The sequence below is a fragment of the Octodon degus genome, unplaced genomic scaffold, assembly GCF_000260255.1.
Source record: "Octodon degus isolate 3935 unplaced genomic scaffold, OctDeg1.0 scaffold00104, whole genome shotgun sequence".
Taxonomy (NCBI): Eukaryota; Metazoa; Chordata; class Mammalia; order Rodentia; family Octodontidae; genus Octodon; species Octodon degus.
In genome coordinates this window covers 1298210-1313880 of record NW_004524680.1, presented here as the reverse complement: position 1 = coordinate 1313880, position 15671 = coordinate 1298210, and the positions used below count along the sequence as shown (strand labels likewise).

At 47.9% G+C, this 15671-nt stretch overlaps 1 protein-coding gene across 35 annotated transcripts in view; it reads left to right on the top strand.

The window, feature by feature from the left end:
- Window positions 1–15671, top strand: part of Cacna1c (calcium voltage-gated channel subunit alpha1 C) — a 752474-nt gene that overhangs the window by 103467 nt on the left and 633336 nt on the right. For 14 of the 35 annotated variants that reach the window (XM_023723828.1, XM_023723823.1, XM_023723820.1 and 11 more), the window contains exon 1: window positions 128–726. The exons of the other annotated variants lie outside the window; for them this stretch is intronic. In XM_023723828.1, the coding sequence (XP_023579596.1) occupies window positions 678–726 (49 nt within the window). In that variant the 5' untranslated portion in view covers window positions 128–677. Of the gene's footprint in view, window positions 1–127; window positions 727–15671 lie in introns of those variants that run through there. 35 annotated transcript variants of the gene reach the window in all.

The following is a 15671-nucleotide window of genomic DNA, read 5'->3' as shown; positions in this document are numbered from 1 at the left end:
GCGGGCAGGGAGGGCGCGGGCGCGGCGGGCTGGGCTGGGCGGGAGTGAGCGCGGCGCTCTCGCGCCCGGTGTCTCCCTCTCTCTGCCTCTGCAGAAACAGCTCCCTGCCAGAACGGCGCTCGGCGCGGCGCGGCCCGAAGCGGCGGCGGCGGCGACGGCTCTCCCTGCCTCCTCGCCCTCAGGAGTTGGCGGCTCTTTCTGACAGCTAGAAGCCGGCCGGGGGCCTGGGGAGGACTCTCCGAGAGTGGGCAGAGAAGTCTCAGCCCCCTGGTGGCCCGAGCGCACCCCGGCGCCCCGCGACTCGGGGTCCATCGCTCTCGCTTGCCCCTCCTTTCTGCCTCTCGTCGCTCTGCCTCTCTCGATTTATTTTTTCAAATGGTGTAGCCGCCAGAGGTGCGGTGCTAAATTCTTGGAAGGGGCCCGGATGTACTGAAGATGCACTACAATCTTACTAAAGGAGGCAGTAGTGGAAAGGAGCAGTTTTTGGTGTTTGATGCAATAATGGGAATCAGGTAATCACCAGGAGAGAAGAAGAAATACTGCGGATCCACGGCTTCCCTGAATTTTGCACGAGAGCAGCCGACCTCGGAGGAGGGATTAATCCAGACCCGCCTGGGGGTGTTTTTACATTTCGTCCTCTTTGTGGCTTATGCTCCCTTTCCAACAATTTTTGGTCAATGGTCAATGAAAATACGAGGATGTACATTCCAGAAGAAAACCACCAAGGTAAGGCTGCACCCCGCTGCCCGACCCGGCTCCGCGCCTTCTCCGCCCGGGCCAGCTTTCCCCGCGCGCCTCCCGCGGCCCCGGGGACGGTGTCTGCGGAGCGGCCCGGAGCTGCGTCCGCGAGGGGCGCCTCCGCCGCTTCCGAGCGCGCGGGAGCCGGCGGGACCCGGGCCTGGACCTCCGAGCGCGACGGAGCGGAAAATTCCCGCCCCTCCCCCTCCCGGCCTCGGCCCCTCCGGAGCATGTGTTTCCTATGAAATTCCAGGCGATGGGGGGAAAAGTTCCCCGAGTGTCTGCTGCTGCCTCGCGTTCTCGCGTTTGCCCTGAAAGCTCCACTGCCCCGGCCAGCCGCGCCGGGGGAGGAGGGCGCCGGGGCTGCGCAGCCCTGCGACCTCGGGGCCCCTTATGCTGCTCCGGGCCGCTGGGAAGGCGCGCGCGCCCCGCGCATCAGGTCCGCCCGGCGCCCTGGACCCCTCGGACCACCAGCGGCCGCTCTCGCCGGCGCCCCTTCCCTGGGCCACGCGCTCCAGGTGGCGAGTGGGGGCGGGGATGCAGATGTGAGTCTCAGCTCGCCTCCCTCTCCCTCCGTCTCCCCCTCCTTCCCTCCTCTTCTGCACACCTCCACCCACCCACCGAGCTCCACTGCAGTTGACCCCAGTGTGCCCACGCCTCCCGTGTTCCTATTCGCACCCGGACGTGGGCTAGCACCTGAGGCTGCGAGCGGTTAGAATCCAGGAGCTGCGTGGGCTTTGCTTTTTCATGTTTTAAGAAAATAATGAAAGGGTGTGACTAGCTCGGGCGGCTCCATACTATCTTGCCCAGGGCTTTCTCAGCATCTCCATCCTGGGCATCAAGTGTCACAGCTTCCCCTGTGATGGCGAAAGCATTTAGGTAACTCCCCACTTCGCGGAAACTTTCTCCTTCGTCGCACCCTCCCCCATATCGACAAGTTATTATTTCTCTCGTTGCTTTAGGTTAGGGGGCGCGGGATCTAGGCAGGGTGGTCGTGTGGCGTGCAGAGTCCTCCGCTGCCTGCCGCTCTTTCTTCTCAGCCCTCTGTCCTTTTGGGTGTAGTCGCTCTCTTGCTCTCCAGGCTCCATCCATCTTCCTCTCCATCTCTTCTCCCTATCCCTGTCGCTGTTGCTCTCCGTGTCTTCTCTGGGTACCTCCAAGCGCTGTTTCCAAGACCGGCCAAGTGGAAGGAGCAGCGTCCAGGTCCCTTTTGTGCAGCCGCCTTCTTTTTTCCCCTGCCTCCTCCATTTGCGAACAGAGCCATTGCCCTTTTGAGCTGGAAGCTGGTGCCAGCCTGTCTGCTTGGTCTCCCTCTGTCCTGAAGCTGATTTGGAAGCCAGCTGTCTCACTGCTTTCCAGTTTGGATGGCAGTAAAGGGATTTATTTCAGCCTTCTTGGGAAGAAAAACTCTTGTCAAGGGGCGTGGGTTCTAGGGTGAGCCAGGGCTTCGGGGTCACAAGAACAGCTCTTATCCCTGGATATCCCTACTCTCTACCCCCATCTCTCTTCTGTCCTCTATCCCTTTGCTGGCCTATAGAGCCCCGGATGAATTAGGGAGGGAATGAGACACAAAAGAAAGGGTGATGTTTTAGAAGAGTGGGGATGGATTACTTCTCTTCAGAGTCTGCCCATTGCCCAGTGTGAGCAGCCTGGCAGAGGAGGGCTCAGTACTGTTATCCCAACTGTTACTGCCAGTGGCAGCATACCATGGAAGGGATGGTTGGCAGTCACCTAGTGGTCATCTTAACTAGTTCACAAGGTCTCCTGCTGCAGGACCGCCCCTTCTTATCTTATTCTGGTTCTTTTCTTCTGCCCCTTTGCTCCTTAACCTCACCTCCTCCAATCCACCTGGTAGGAAGCAGGCTTTAAAAGTGGGAGCGCCAACCCCAGAGGTTCTTGAGAAAGATGGAGGGGAAGGGAGTGTGCCTGGGTGGCCAAGGGCTCTATCTTCCCAGCAGTCAACAAACACTATAGCAACCTGAATCCCTGTTCTCTCGCTTGAAGCTGCAGTGGTTATATAATTCACAGGAGCAGTTTTGCCTCTATTCCTAAATGTGGTACTCAGGTGAAAGAGCACCTGGATCCTTGTCACCCCTCTGCTGCCCAGTCCCTTTTTCTTGATTAATTAGCATTGCCCTTTTTAGGGGGCATGGGGAAGGTCGTGGAGGTGGGGAGGATAGACCTGGGAGAACACGAATATTTACAAAGCTGAGGCGGTTGGCTTAATAACTCATGGGGTGACAAAACCTAATTGGGGATTAGAGTTTCAGGAGACCGAAGAGCCAAACGTTTACCTCTGATCACTGATGGCCATGAACCGGAGTAGAGAACCAACAAAGTTGCCAAGTGGTCAAGGCTCTGCTTTCTTGTCTTCAAGATATCCTTGAAAGAAGAGTGTTCATCAACAACCCTATTCACCAAATTTTCAGTGTGGCGTGCGTGTGTGTGTGTGTGTGTGTGTGTGTGTGTGCTGAGGATCAGGCCATAGAGGCCAGAGGTCAGTATCTTAGAACAATCGGGAAGTTCACAGAAGGGGTGACTTCTGACCTAGGGTTTTACTAAGGAGGTGACGCACACCATCCTTACCTCACCTTGGTGTCCTCTCTGCTCTGGTCCCTTGCTAGTCTCCCACTTTTCTAGGATGATTCTCCATCGCAGGCTCGAGCTAGCAAATGAGTTTCTTAATAGTCAACCATTTAACAAATAAAACATCAGACTGTCCCTTAGCTGCTGGAGACAAGTAAAGGGGAGAAACACGTGTCTGGGAGTGCAAGACATACCGTGCTTTTCTTTTTAACTGCTTACCCATATAGCAGAATAGTAAGCATCATAATAAAGTAATGACAGTGGTCACAGTTAACTCTTTACAGGTGGTCAAAGAACAGTGCTATTTGCCCCTCAGCTTGAGCAGACAAGCGAGAGCTTGACATTAGCTTCTCTTTCTGTGGCTGCTGTATGGGGAAACTGGAGAAAAAGGGCCATCAGAGTCCAACTTCCTAGTATTGCTTTTTATCAGATTGTGATAGAACATATTGAAAGAATTATTTTGTTCATTATTTATATACAATACATGCTAACAGCAGTAAAGTGTGTGCACATGCGTGTATACGCACATGCAATACGAAATAGCTATTTTAAGTAGATTACATAGACCCTAATGCACCTTCCTGACCTGGAGTACTGCAGAGAGGAATATTGATAGTGCATTCTCCTGGACCGTGTGGAACGTTTCAGCCTGAATTGGGCTGGACAGGGAGCTGATGCAGATTTGCTTAGTCTCCCACTTCAGATTGCCCCAAATGAGTTCTCTGAATAAGGTCCACCTTAGAGCTCCGAGGAGTGTATGGAGTGAAGGTGTTGAGGCTTTGCTGATCTCTGGGCTCCTCCTTCCAGGTGCAGACCCCACTGGGGCAGGGAAGGAGCGCATGATTGAATGAAGACCTTCAGGAAGGGATGAACATGCAGCAGACTTCCCGTGGATGTGGCTTCTGCCTCCTCCAGTAGGTGGCACTACAGGGCTTAGGAGTCAGGACAGGGGTTCCAGGGCCAGTTAGGTGAGGAAAGATGGAGGATCAGGGGGACAGTTTCCTGTCTGAGCAGTGCCTCTCTCAGTATACCAACACCTACGCAGGTACAGGGTTCAGAAAGACCAGTGTGTGCCTCTGTGGCACTACACACAGCCCCGGGCCTCACAGACTTGCGGTGGCTCCCAGTTCCTGTGTGAGACCTTCCACCCGTTAGTCATAAATCCCACTTTGGCTTTCTCTCCCTCTCTTACCTCTGGCCTCTGTTTCCCTTGAGCACTGACAGGATCTTGCAGAGCCTTGAGTGCCTTTTGTGTGATTAGCTAAGCTTATCATGGCCGCATACTGATTTTTCTCCTGGATTTACCACAGATGGTTCAAATACCAGAAGGCCTACTGGTTCCTATGCCTAGTTGAACCTCAGACCATCAGAAATTGGGATCTAGAAATGCTAACCTGTGGGGTTACAACACTCGTCATCTCAAAGGTATTGCGACATTTCCCTAACTTTACTAGGGGGTAGGCCCACAAAAATAATGCAGTGCATCTCGCAGCTGATTGCTACTTGTGAGTCTGCCTGGGTCTCCTGCTGGGTAGTGGGAGACAAGCTCTAGAGACCTAGGTTCGGGAGTCACGGGGATTTTTTTTTTTCTTTCTAGTTTTTAGTGGTGTTTTTCATCTCCTGCCATTTTCTTTCCTATCTCTGTTTCGTCCTGGTGCTTTGAGTTGCTGTAGGAAGTTCTACGAGGGCTGAGGAGCCCTGGCCACCCAGTTAGGAAGGGCTGAGTGGTTGGCTGTGCTTTCTTCCTTTTACAGTAATGCTGCCTGCTGTTGCAGCTGCTGGTGGTGCAGGAATGACAGGTCAGTGGGCCTTGTGCCACCTTGTTCTGCCGAGGCCCTGGAGATGAGTGTTCAGTATCCAGACGCAGGAGCCGATTCCATTTTCCAGGATGGCCTGTTGGGGAAACCCCTAGGGACTTAAGGACAGGACTGGCTGGCAAAATAATCACACCCGTGTATGTTCTTTCTTGATGGAGTCCTCACCGTTGTCTAGCTTAATGTTGGGCACAGTGGTGGAGGGTAGTCAAAGATTGATAAAAAGAAAAGTGTGGGGAATTGTTTTGCAAAATATCAGGTGTTAAATACTTAGTGCCGTATGTGCTAAACATTCTGATAACGAAGCAGCACTTCGAGTCTTGGCTGTCAATATTAAAATAATCTAGTAAACACATTTACATGTACTGCAAGCTTAGATACTATATAAAACAAGTGGCAGTAACAGCTTCCCTCTGGAAAAATGGAATGTTTTATAGTGTGGCTTCAAAGCCAGATATACAGGCAGCAGTTGAACCCAACACAGATAAGGCAAAACAGTTACTGCCATGTGTGGAGCCTAAACTTCTGGTGTTATGGAAGGGGTCTCCTCCATGTTTTCAACTTCAGATGGGTGGTGACTTCTGCTCAAGGTCAGGCTTTGCTGGCCATGTAGGTCCGGGCCACAAGCCATCTGTAGACCCTGGATGCTGCCAGAGTTTGGGAGTTGCTTGGCATGGCAACTCCCAAAGGGGCGCAGAGTCCGCGCTGTGTTGTCGCCTTTGTCTGCTGAACACAAACTGGACCTTGCCTCCCTACCTCCAGCCTTGAGACAGTTCTAGCTGCTCTGTTCTCTGTGACTGGGAACCCAGCTGCCTGACCTCCCAAAGAGGTGGTGACCTCACAGAGCCCAGCACAGGGGGCCTGGGGGAGAGCCTAGGGAGCGAGGGCAGAGGTCACTGGGTACCCACTACTTGTGTAACTGGACTTAATTTAAGTAGGGTTTTAAGGAAGTCTAAGGAAGGGAGCTTGGGCTTGGCGGTCAGAGTCAAAGGTTGAAAACAGACCTTTCCTTCCTCAAAGGCCTGGAGTTGGCTCATCTGCTTTGAATAGAGGCTGAGGAAAGGTGGATTAACTGGCAAGAAACCAAACCCCTTGGCCTCCACTTCCCAAAACTCCACAAAACGCATTCCTCTTGACACATTTACTTTGAAATTGTATTGTGCTGTACTGTTTCTCTCTCTCTCTCTCTCTCTCTCTCTCTCTCTCTCTCTCTCTGTCTGTCTGTCTCTGTCTCTGTGTGTTTAGGGTAGGGTTTGAGAGGTGTTCTAGATTTGTGTTCTTGGAAGGGTTCAGGAATAAATGTAATGTAATGTACCTTCAGGAATTTACTTTCTTTTTTTTTTTTTTTTCTTTTGCGGAACTGGGGATTGAACTCAGGCCCTTGCACTTGCCAGGGAAGTGCTTATTCCACTGAGCCATCTCCTCAGCTCACCAGAAGTTTTTTTTTTTTTTAACATTTATTTATTTAGTGTGTGTGTGTGTGTGTGTGTGTGTGTGGCCAGCTCAGCCCACCAGGGGGCGGGGCTGGCTGGCATGTGGTGCTAGGGGATTGAACCGCGGTCCCTGTGCTTTGCCAAGCTTGTTCCAAGTAGGTGCTTTAGACCACTGAGCCATCTCTCCAGCCCCAGGAATTTACTTTCTGGAATCAGAACATTTTATTGGTAAAGGAACCTTAGGGCCACATTCTTATTTCCAGTTGAGGAAGCAGAGGCTTGGAAAGGGTCGTTCAGGCAGAGGTGTGGTTAGAAATGTGGTCTTCCATCTGTATTCTGCCTTTTTTGGACTACTCGACATAGGTTAAACCCTTCAGAGATTTTTGCTTAGTGTTTCAAGTGAAATGTTGCTTAATAAACCTTTCCATCTCCCTATTTGTTTCCCCTCTCTTTGCAGTACCTTACACTATTTTCTGAGATGTTAGACTTAAGTACAGAGTTAGCAGGCTTTGGGAGAAGGAAATTATCATTAGAAAAGCTTAAAAATAGTTTCTTAAACTATGAAATAAAATCTCGGGGCCAGGGAGATGGCTCAGTGGAATAAGCGCTTCCCTGGCAAGCGCAAGGGTCTGAGTTCAATCCCCAGTTCCACCAGAGAGAGAGAGAGAGAGAGAGAGAGAGAGAGAGAGAGAGAATCTCCTATGTGTGCACATGCAACTCCTACCGGATTCAAGTATTTATTTGCTTGTTTCCACCTCACAGTAGGCTCTTTCCAACCCCTTCAAGGGGAGCAAGGTGGACATAAATCAGAGTGAGATATAGACTTCTCTTGGCCTGGTGTTGGGGAACTGTGTACTGACGGGGTTCGCCACTAACCAGGATGTGGGCAGATTAACTCTGGGTTGGAAACCATGGGGTTGTGTAGGTTGTAGCTGGCCAGAGGACAGGTGGACATGGATTCTGAGGGACAAAGGCTACCTCCTGCTATCTTGTCACGATCTCCCAGGCCCCACCTGTTCCCAGGACACATTCCTGGGGTAGTGGTTTAGATTCAGCGTGGGAAAGGGGATTCACCCGGGACCTGCCTTTGACAGCCCTATTAGTCATGAAGCACTCATGGACATCTCTGAGAACCAACTTGGTTTAGCTTTAAGACAAAAAGACACGGACCCAACTCATGCTTAGAGGTGTGGCCCTGGAGCTTTCTGAAGGAAGCCACCATTTCAGAACAGAGTTGGGATAATTTCATGAAATATTCAAGCTACCAATTTGCCAACGGGGGTTTCTTTTAATACACTCGGCTACACTTGGTGTTGCCCACTTGAACCTAACTAAAAGGAAAATATAATCTTGTCTCCTGTCCTTTAGAGAACCAAGCCAAAACCCAGGCGGCAGATGAATGTTCTTCCCTGTATTGCCTGTGGGCAGAAATGTTGACTTGATTAATCAAATGAGCTCTATTTACTTTATAACCATTGTGTCATGTTCAGTCACTTATATTGTGTTTTTTTTTCCCTTCCAAAAATAGTCCACACTGGGCTAAAACCTTTCAAATAGATTAGTTAACAAAAGTAGCACAATGAACTAAATAAAATAAATAAGGCTGTAGCTAGAAAAGTAACTTGGGTCACATTCTTTGACTTGATCGCTTTGAGTTTTAAAGGAATCAGCTCTCATTGTTTTTTCCATCCATAAAACGAAGATATTCTCTTAGCCAATCAAGGGTAGCTGTGATGTTCACCTAAGTGGAAATCACTCTGCAAATGCTGTTTATTCTTATTCTTCCCATCAGAAAGCAAGAGCACAGTTGAAAAGGCAATACTGTGAAACAAATTCCAAAGCATTTCAAACAACTTTGTATGTGTCATTTGAGGGCTGAGGTTATTCACAATACTAAAGATGAAAATGTAAAAACAAAGAGATGAGTCTGAAGTGGGCTGGCTGAAACCAGAATAATCAAGGAAGAAGTGAGAAATCAGTCAAGATAGGCCTGGTATTTTGACACAAACTGAGACGAGGGCTTTGCTTGACAGCTGTGACTGCCCTGTTGCTAGTAGGATGTGGGGCTGCTGCTGTCAACCTAAGAATTGGGACTAGGAATGCAGATGTCTTTATGTTTCCTAGTTGTCCGGGTGCCATGTGGCCATTTCTCATGGCCACGGTACCTGGCTCCTTGCCTTCAGCTTCAGACTAGCCAGCAGTCCTTCATTGGCTCAGGTACCTACAAATAGGGTCATTGAGAGCAGAAAGGACACCTCCTGGACAAGTCCATATTGCTTCCCTTCCTGACGTGGATTCTCCAGACTTCAACACAAAATTCAAGAGTATAGAATGGCAGATTACTGGGAGAGAAAGCCTTGCTTCAATAGGAAACCTTGCCTTTGGAAAATGAATTAAAAAGTGCTGGGGTTTTTAGATAAAGGAAAATACAGTTCCGTATAACTTCTGAGTCACTTATCAAAATAGGGAAATACTTTACCATCACGTCTTAAGTGGCAGGATTAATGTTTAATTTCCCAAAGCAAAAATAATCACATCATGACAAAGTCTACAGGGAAACTTTTGCATTTCAGTTTGAATCTTGGCCTTCTCCTCAATTATGGTCTTATGTACGGTCATCTTTTTAAATTCTAATTTAAGGGGAAAGAAAACTATATTGAAGTATAACATCTACCTTTTTATATTTTAAGAATATTCCAGGTGTAGTAGTTAATTGAATGCCTAGCATGCCTCAAGTAATATTCTGCATATGCTGAGTATAATTTCATCTTTATACCAATATTATGAAGTGGCTCATAACAATATTTTTCAGGTGAGGAAACTGAGGACCAAAGATATTAAGTAATGGGGCAAAGGTCACCCAGACTATATTGGAATTTTGAATTAAGTTCGGGTCTGTGGGAGTTTTGAGTTTCAATGGAATCAATTCTCCTTGTTTATTTTCTAGTACCTTCCCTTATATTAACTTTCTATTACTATAACAAAATTCCTGAGACAATAAACTTATAAGGAGGAAAGGTTTATCTGGCTCATGGTGTCAGATGTCTCAGTTCATGGTCAGTTGGCTCCACTGCTTCTGAGTGTGTGCATCCTGGTAAAAAGTATGTTGGAGTGCAAAGCTGCTCACCTCATGGTGGCTGAGAAAGAGAGACAAGAAGGGGTTGGAGTTTTATCACCTTCAAAGGCATGCAACCACTGAGCTCCACCTCCTGAAGGTTTTACCACCTCCCAGTAGCACTATGAACTAGGGGCCAAGCTTTCAACATAGGGATCTTTGGAAGATAGTTCAGATCCAAACAATAGCACTCCATCTGGGAAAGAGTTGGAAGAGGAACCCAGTACCCATTTATCTGGGAGAGTTACCTTATCTTCGCTTCATGGAATCTCGCTTTGATTTTCTTTGTGGAAACTCCTGATTCTGCAGACTAGGTATTGTGAATAAATAGCAGAATGCTTGCTCTTGACAGCTGCAGTGCTGTCTCTCCACACAGAATTCCCTCCTAGTCATCAAGATTAGCTCTTGACTTATTCCCATGATTTCATCTAGGACCTTCTTGGCTTCTTCAGATCCCTTCATGGGCCTCCACCAAGGATTTCGATCAGAAGGTTTTGTCATGGCGTAGCCTTACTTTCCTACCCATTCTAGGGAGGTCTTAGTGACTGCTTCATGAGTGTAGGCAGTCTCTAGTCTAGTGTCTTATGAGTTTCAGGGACCATCTTTGTGCATTATCTTTTTTAAGATATTAGCGTGGTTGAGATCTACTTCATATGCCATAGAATTAACTCTTTTAAAGTGTGCCATTCAGTGGTTTTTAGAATGCTTACAGAGTCGTGCAGTCATCGCTGCTATTTATTTATTTATTTTTTTTTTTTTTTTATTTGTGTGTGTGTGTGTGGCCAGCTCAGCCCACCAGGGGGCGGGGCTGGCTGGCATGTGGTGCTGGGGAATCGAACCGTGGTCCCTGTGCTTTGCTAAGCTTGTTCTAAGTAGGTGCTTTAGACCACTGAGCCATCTCACCAGCCCCCATCGCTGCTATTTAGTTCCTGTATGTTTTCATCACCCTAGAAAGAACCCTTGCACTCAGGAGCAGCCGCTGTTTATCCTGCTTCCCTCTGGCCCTTAGCAACCCAAATTTACTTTTGTTACTATGGATTTTTATGAATTATTGATCTCAGTAATAAGTGAACAATTGAAGTTTACTGTGTTGTCTGTTGGTCACATAGCTCATCAATTTCAGAGCTAGGTGTAGCATGACAGGCTACGTGATAAGTGATAAGACTGAAGGGACGCGTGTGAAATTAGTGGTGTCCTTTGGAGGAAGGATTAAGCACTTCCACTTACAAACATGGTTTTAAGATTTTTTTTCCCTAAGTATTCAGGAAAGCTAAGTCTGTAAGTCTAATAGTTAAAGATATGAATTACAATCTTTAAAATATATATAACAGACTCCTTGTATTGAATTTAATCTGATATCAACCATATGCTGTAAGATTTTGTTCCTTGCAAAGTCGTAAAATTGCCATTCTAACCATTTTTAATTATATAATACAGTGGCATTAAGTGTTTTCACAATGTGGTGCAACAGTCACCCTTATTTCCAGACCCTTTCATCACTCCAAATAAAAAGCCCTGTGACCATTCAAGGATAAGATTGCAGCTCTCCTTCCCCTCGTTGGTGGTAGCACATCACCTACTTGCTGTTTGTAGGAATTTGCCTAGCCTAGGTCCTTCACGTAAGTGCCCTTCTGTGTCTGGCTTACTTAACGCGGCCCAGAGTTCTCAAGGTTCGTCCGCGTCATAGCGTGTGTCAGAGCTTCGTCCCTTTTATTGCTCCGCAGTGCTTTGTAAGCACAGGCCGCATTTTATGTCTGTATTCATCTGTTGAGGGACACTTGCGTGGTTTCCACTTTTCTATTGTGATCATGTGGCAGTGAATATTGGCATGTATGTACATAGGGCAGGTTGTGGTTTCAGCTCTTTTCTGTGTCTACCCAGCAGTGGAACTGCTAGGTCGGAATTAGGACTACTTCCTCGAGTGGCTGCCCACGTGTGAATCTACTGTGGACGAGAATACAGTAGGATATTCCATGTGTCTGTATGGAGGGCCTAGTGTTTTCTCTGGGCTCCCTGTGCCTATTCCACTGATTTGACTTTAATTGGGTGTTTAACAGTCTAGCAGCTGCCTTTGGATGGGGAATGACTGATCCTGCCCCTTTTCCAAAAATAATGAAGGTCTTGACATTCAGTTCAGCTTTCACCTCTGTGCTGACCAGGCTTTGTAACTCAACAGGAAATGGGTGTTTGGCAAGACAAAGCTATTTAGTCTGTCTCTCTCTTCCTGTCTGTTTAGTCCAGAAGCGCCCATGCCTGTGGACAGAGATGTTCAGCCTGATAATTATTTAGACTGTGGTAGATGATGGCTTCCCAGAGTGACGTGGGGTTGAGTCCTCAGTGGGCTGTGTGTGCCTGAGCTGATTGAGGGGCACAGTGTGGCCAAAGAGATGAGGAGTTGCTGTCGCTCAGGACTGTCACTTGATCCCTGTCTCTTGGGACTCTCACCTGATTCCCACGCAATTTAGGCCTAGGTGAGGGAAGCAGAAATATGAGAGGGTAGGTAAACAGTAGGCAGGAGAAAAAGGAAAAGAGGGAGGAGGAAAGGGAAGGGCCAGAGTGGAGGAGCAAGGAGAAGTAGTGACACGTGCAGGTCCTTGGCTGTGGATCGACGATCCAATGAAGTGATTCTGGAAGTCACTTTCTGAACTTAGGATGGCTATTTTTGGTGATCACTTTACTTAAAAATCATAATACCACTGGCCGCGTTTCTGTCCTAGCACACTGAACTCTGCTAACCTGAGTGAGAAGTAAATGTACATTACTTCCTCAGCTGAACCCACCCACTGAAAGCTGGCTTGGATGAAAGGATTCTCAGGCTCCTGAGGTGCATGAAGCTCATCGGCCTTCACACTCGGAAGGGCTGTGTGCTTAGTGTAGTGCGATGACTTCTCACTGCCTTCCCTGTGTTGAGCTGCCTTCACTGCCCACTCCTGGTCTTGTTGCTGATGGGTACATTTTTTCCCACTGTCCAGAGCTGGAATGTTGTGCAGGCTTTCTGCAAGGTCGTAGCTTCTTGCCATGTCTGGCCACTGGGGACATCCGGGGATCTGAGCTCCACACCCCAGTGGATTATGATGACTCAGAACTCATATTTGGTCTGCAGTGAATAGGATCTTGGACTTCTGTTTTGTAGTTATTTAGAAGACACACATTTTCACCTCTGCCCAGCTGTCTATAAGACCAGGAGATAAGAACCTTTGCCAGGATAAATTGTCTGTGAAATGTCTCTGAGAATGAGGTATCTTGTGCCAATTGTGATGAAAACAATCCTAAATAACCCCTCCATCTGAATTGGAATGGTTGGTCATTAACAAAAAGATATTGAGCATCTGCTGTCTATAAGATAGTAGGGCAGTTTGCTCGTAGGATCTTTGGATTCAAGGAGACCTTCAAGGTTACAGAACCTTCATCCTTCTTGCCTTTAAGAAGTGTATGGACTAGTAGAGTCAACATATAGAATCACATACACATATGGCCACAACTAGAATCAGAGGCAAAATATGCATTATGTTATAAAGAGAGAAAGGTTTAATGAAAGAAGGTAATGTAGTTAGAATGAATAGATGGAGAAAGCATATATGAAGGTCATGGTGGTGGAACTCTACAGGGTGGAGAGAGGTGGGGTGACCATTCCCAGTAGAACGGGATAGCCGATTGTGTGTTGAAGGCATCTGTATGAGTTTTAAAGGGAGTGGTGAGTTGAGTTGGCTACAGTGTGGCTTACGTATATGGAAGAGGTGGGAGATGAGGCTGGGCTAGTAGAAAGGGGCCCCATAGAGAACGCATGTATCAGGGTGAGGAGTTGGCTGCTGTGATGTAAGTGATAGAAGGCTGTCTCATGTTTGAGCAAGGGTCTGGTGTGGTCAGACTGTGAGGCCAGGGAGCTGAGGCTACAGGTAGAAGATAGTTCTGAGAGTCTTGCCATTGTTCAGGCAAGAGAGGGCGAGGAAATGGTTTCCCAACACAAAACTAGAAGGGGAGGGACCTGGAGATGCTGTCTGGGTGGAGAGAGTAGGTGTGTTTGGAAAGCAAAGAAGGCCCCAGCATAGATGCAGGCAAAGGTCTTTTAAAGGGGGTGCTATTTGAAGCAGTAGAAGTGATGAAATCACTATGGAGAGAAAGCATAATGAAGAACTGAAGACAGAGCCCTTCTATGTACAGGACAGGAGGAGAGCAAAACAGTGGAGATGGAGTCAGGGTGGTAGGAGGAAAGCTTTGCTCTCAGGGGCTCATGGAGATCACGGCAGGAGATATTGCAAGTAGCTCATCTCTATCAGCGTTGAGAAGGAAAGCTAAGAAAAAAAAACACCACTGGTTTGATGGCATGGGCATCATTTTGGACTTTGGGTTCAGAGTGTGTTATCCAGTTAGTCTGCATACTGTCAAGGTGTGGGGGTTGGCAGAGGGACACCAGGCTTTCAAAAATTTGGCCTAGAGACTGGGCGTGGTGGCATATGCCTGTAATCCCAGCACCGGGGAGGCTGAAAACAGGAAGATCACTATGAGTCTGAGCTGTGTATTGAGATCCTGTACCAACCAAATACATTTTTAAAAAATGGCCTTGAATGAAGAAAATGGGAATTATGTTTGGCACGGAAGAGGTTGGGAAGGCAAGACAAAGAAGCAAGACAAAGAAGCCATGAGGTGGATCTAGAGGAAGGTAGTAGTAGGTCAGAAATAAGAGGAAGTTTAATCTAGCAAAGGAGATGGGGTTCTGTGTTCAGAACAATGTGAACTAAGCAGAGGGTGAGAAAATGTAGTTGGCATTAGGGGGTGCTGAGAGATGTGTTGTCAGGGTCTCAGGGAGGAGTTCTGGATGTCAAGAGAGATAAAATCACAGAGTGGAGGATGAGCTTGAGGTGCCAGAAGAGGGACAGTCAGAGGGACCCATATGGGACATCCTGGAGAAAGCTACAAGGCCTCCCGAGTCCCAGCGGAAGCCTGCCTGACGTCAGGAAGCATGAATGAAGGGCCAACACTGATCAGAATTTCTAGAGAAAGGCTTCCCAGAGCTGAGCTTGGCCAAGGGGATAGGCACCAGTCAGATCGAGGAGGCAAAGGACTCTGCCTGTCCAAACATGCAAAGCTAGGATTGGTGCTGGAGAATCAAAGTTGCCTGGATGTGTTGTGGCCAGCAGGAGCAGAGCTTCAGGGATCCATCCTATTGGTAGCTGTCAGGAGTCCAGCCTGCTTCTGTTCACATGGGTTATTCTCCAAAACAGCTGGTTGACCCCTTGAACTTTGAGTAGGTTACAGATGTAGGCAGTCTTTTGCTAGGAAGCACTGTAACCAAAGGCATCAAAATTGTAAGGGTGGAGTGGCAGTTTAAGGTGGGCAGTGCTACTGTTTGGGTCTTATGAGCTCCCCTAAAGGCCCATGTGTTAAAGACTCTTTCTCCACGATGTAGCTACTCGGAGGTAGTGGTAGCTTTAGGAGGCAGAGCTTAATGGCAGTCCAGGTCAATGGGAGTGTGTGTGCCTTCCCAGGAGAGAGGAGGATCCCAGTGTTTTCTTCTTTGCTTCTCAGCCACAAGGTGAGCAGATATACTCTGTCGTGTGCTTCGGCCACAGTCCCCAAGCAAGAGCAGAGTAGAGTCCTGTCATTTTTGTATTCTTTTATTTATTTTTTTTCTTTTTTATGGTCAGCTCAGCCCACCCTGGGGGCAGGGCTGGCATGGCATGTGGTGCTGGGGATCGAACTGAGGTCCCTGCATGCTTGCCTAAGTAGGTGCTTTAGACCACTGAGCTATCTCGCCAGCCCCTTTGTATTCTTATAATTATAGCAGAATATCAGTTTCTTGAGAACAAAATAATTCTTTTTTCTTTGTTCTAGTCCTCTTCTAACCCTGCAGCCAAAATATTTCAAACCTCTGAAAAATCTCAGGTTGGACCCCCTTTGAGCTTTGCAATGTCTCGATTTTTCTGTAATTAAGAAAAATAGGGGCTGGGGAGATGGCTCAGTGGAATAAGCGCTTCCCTGGCAAGC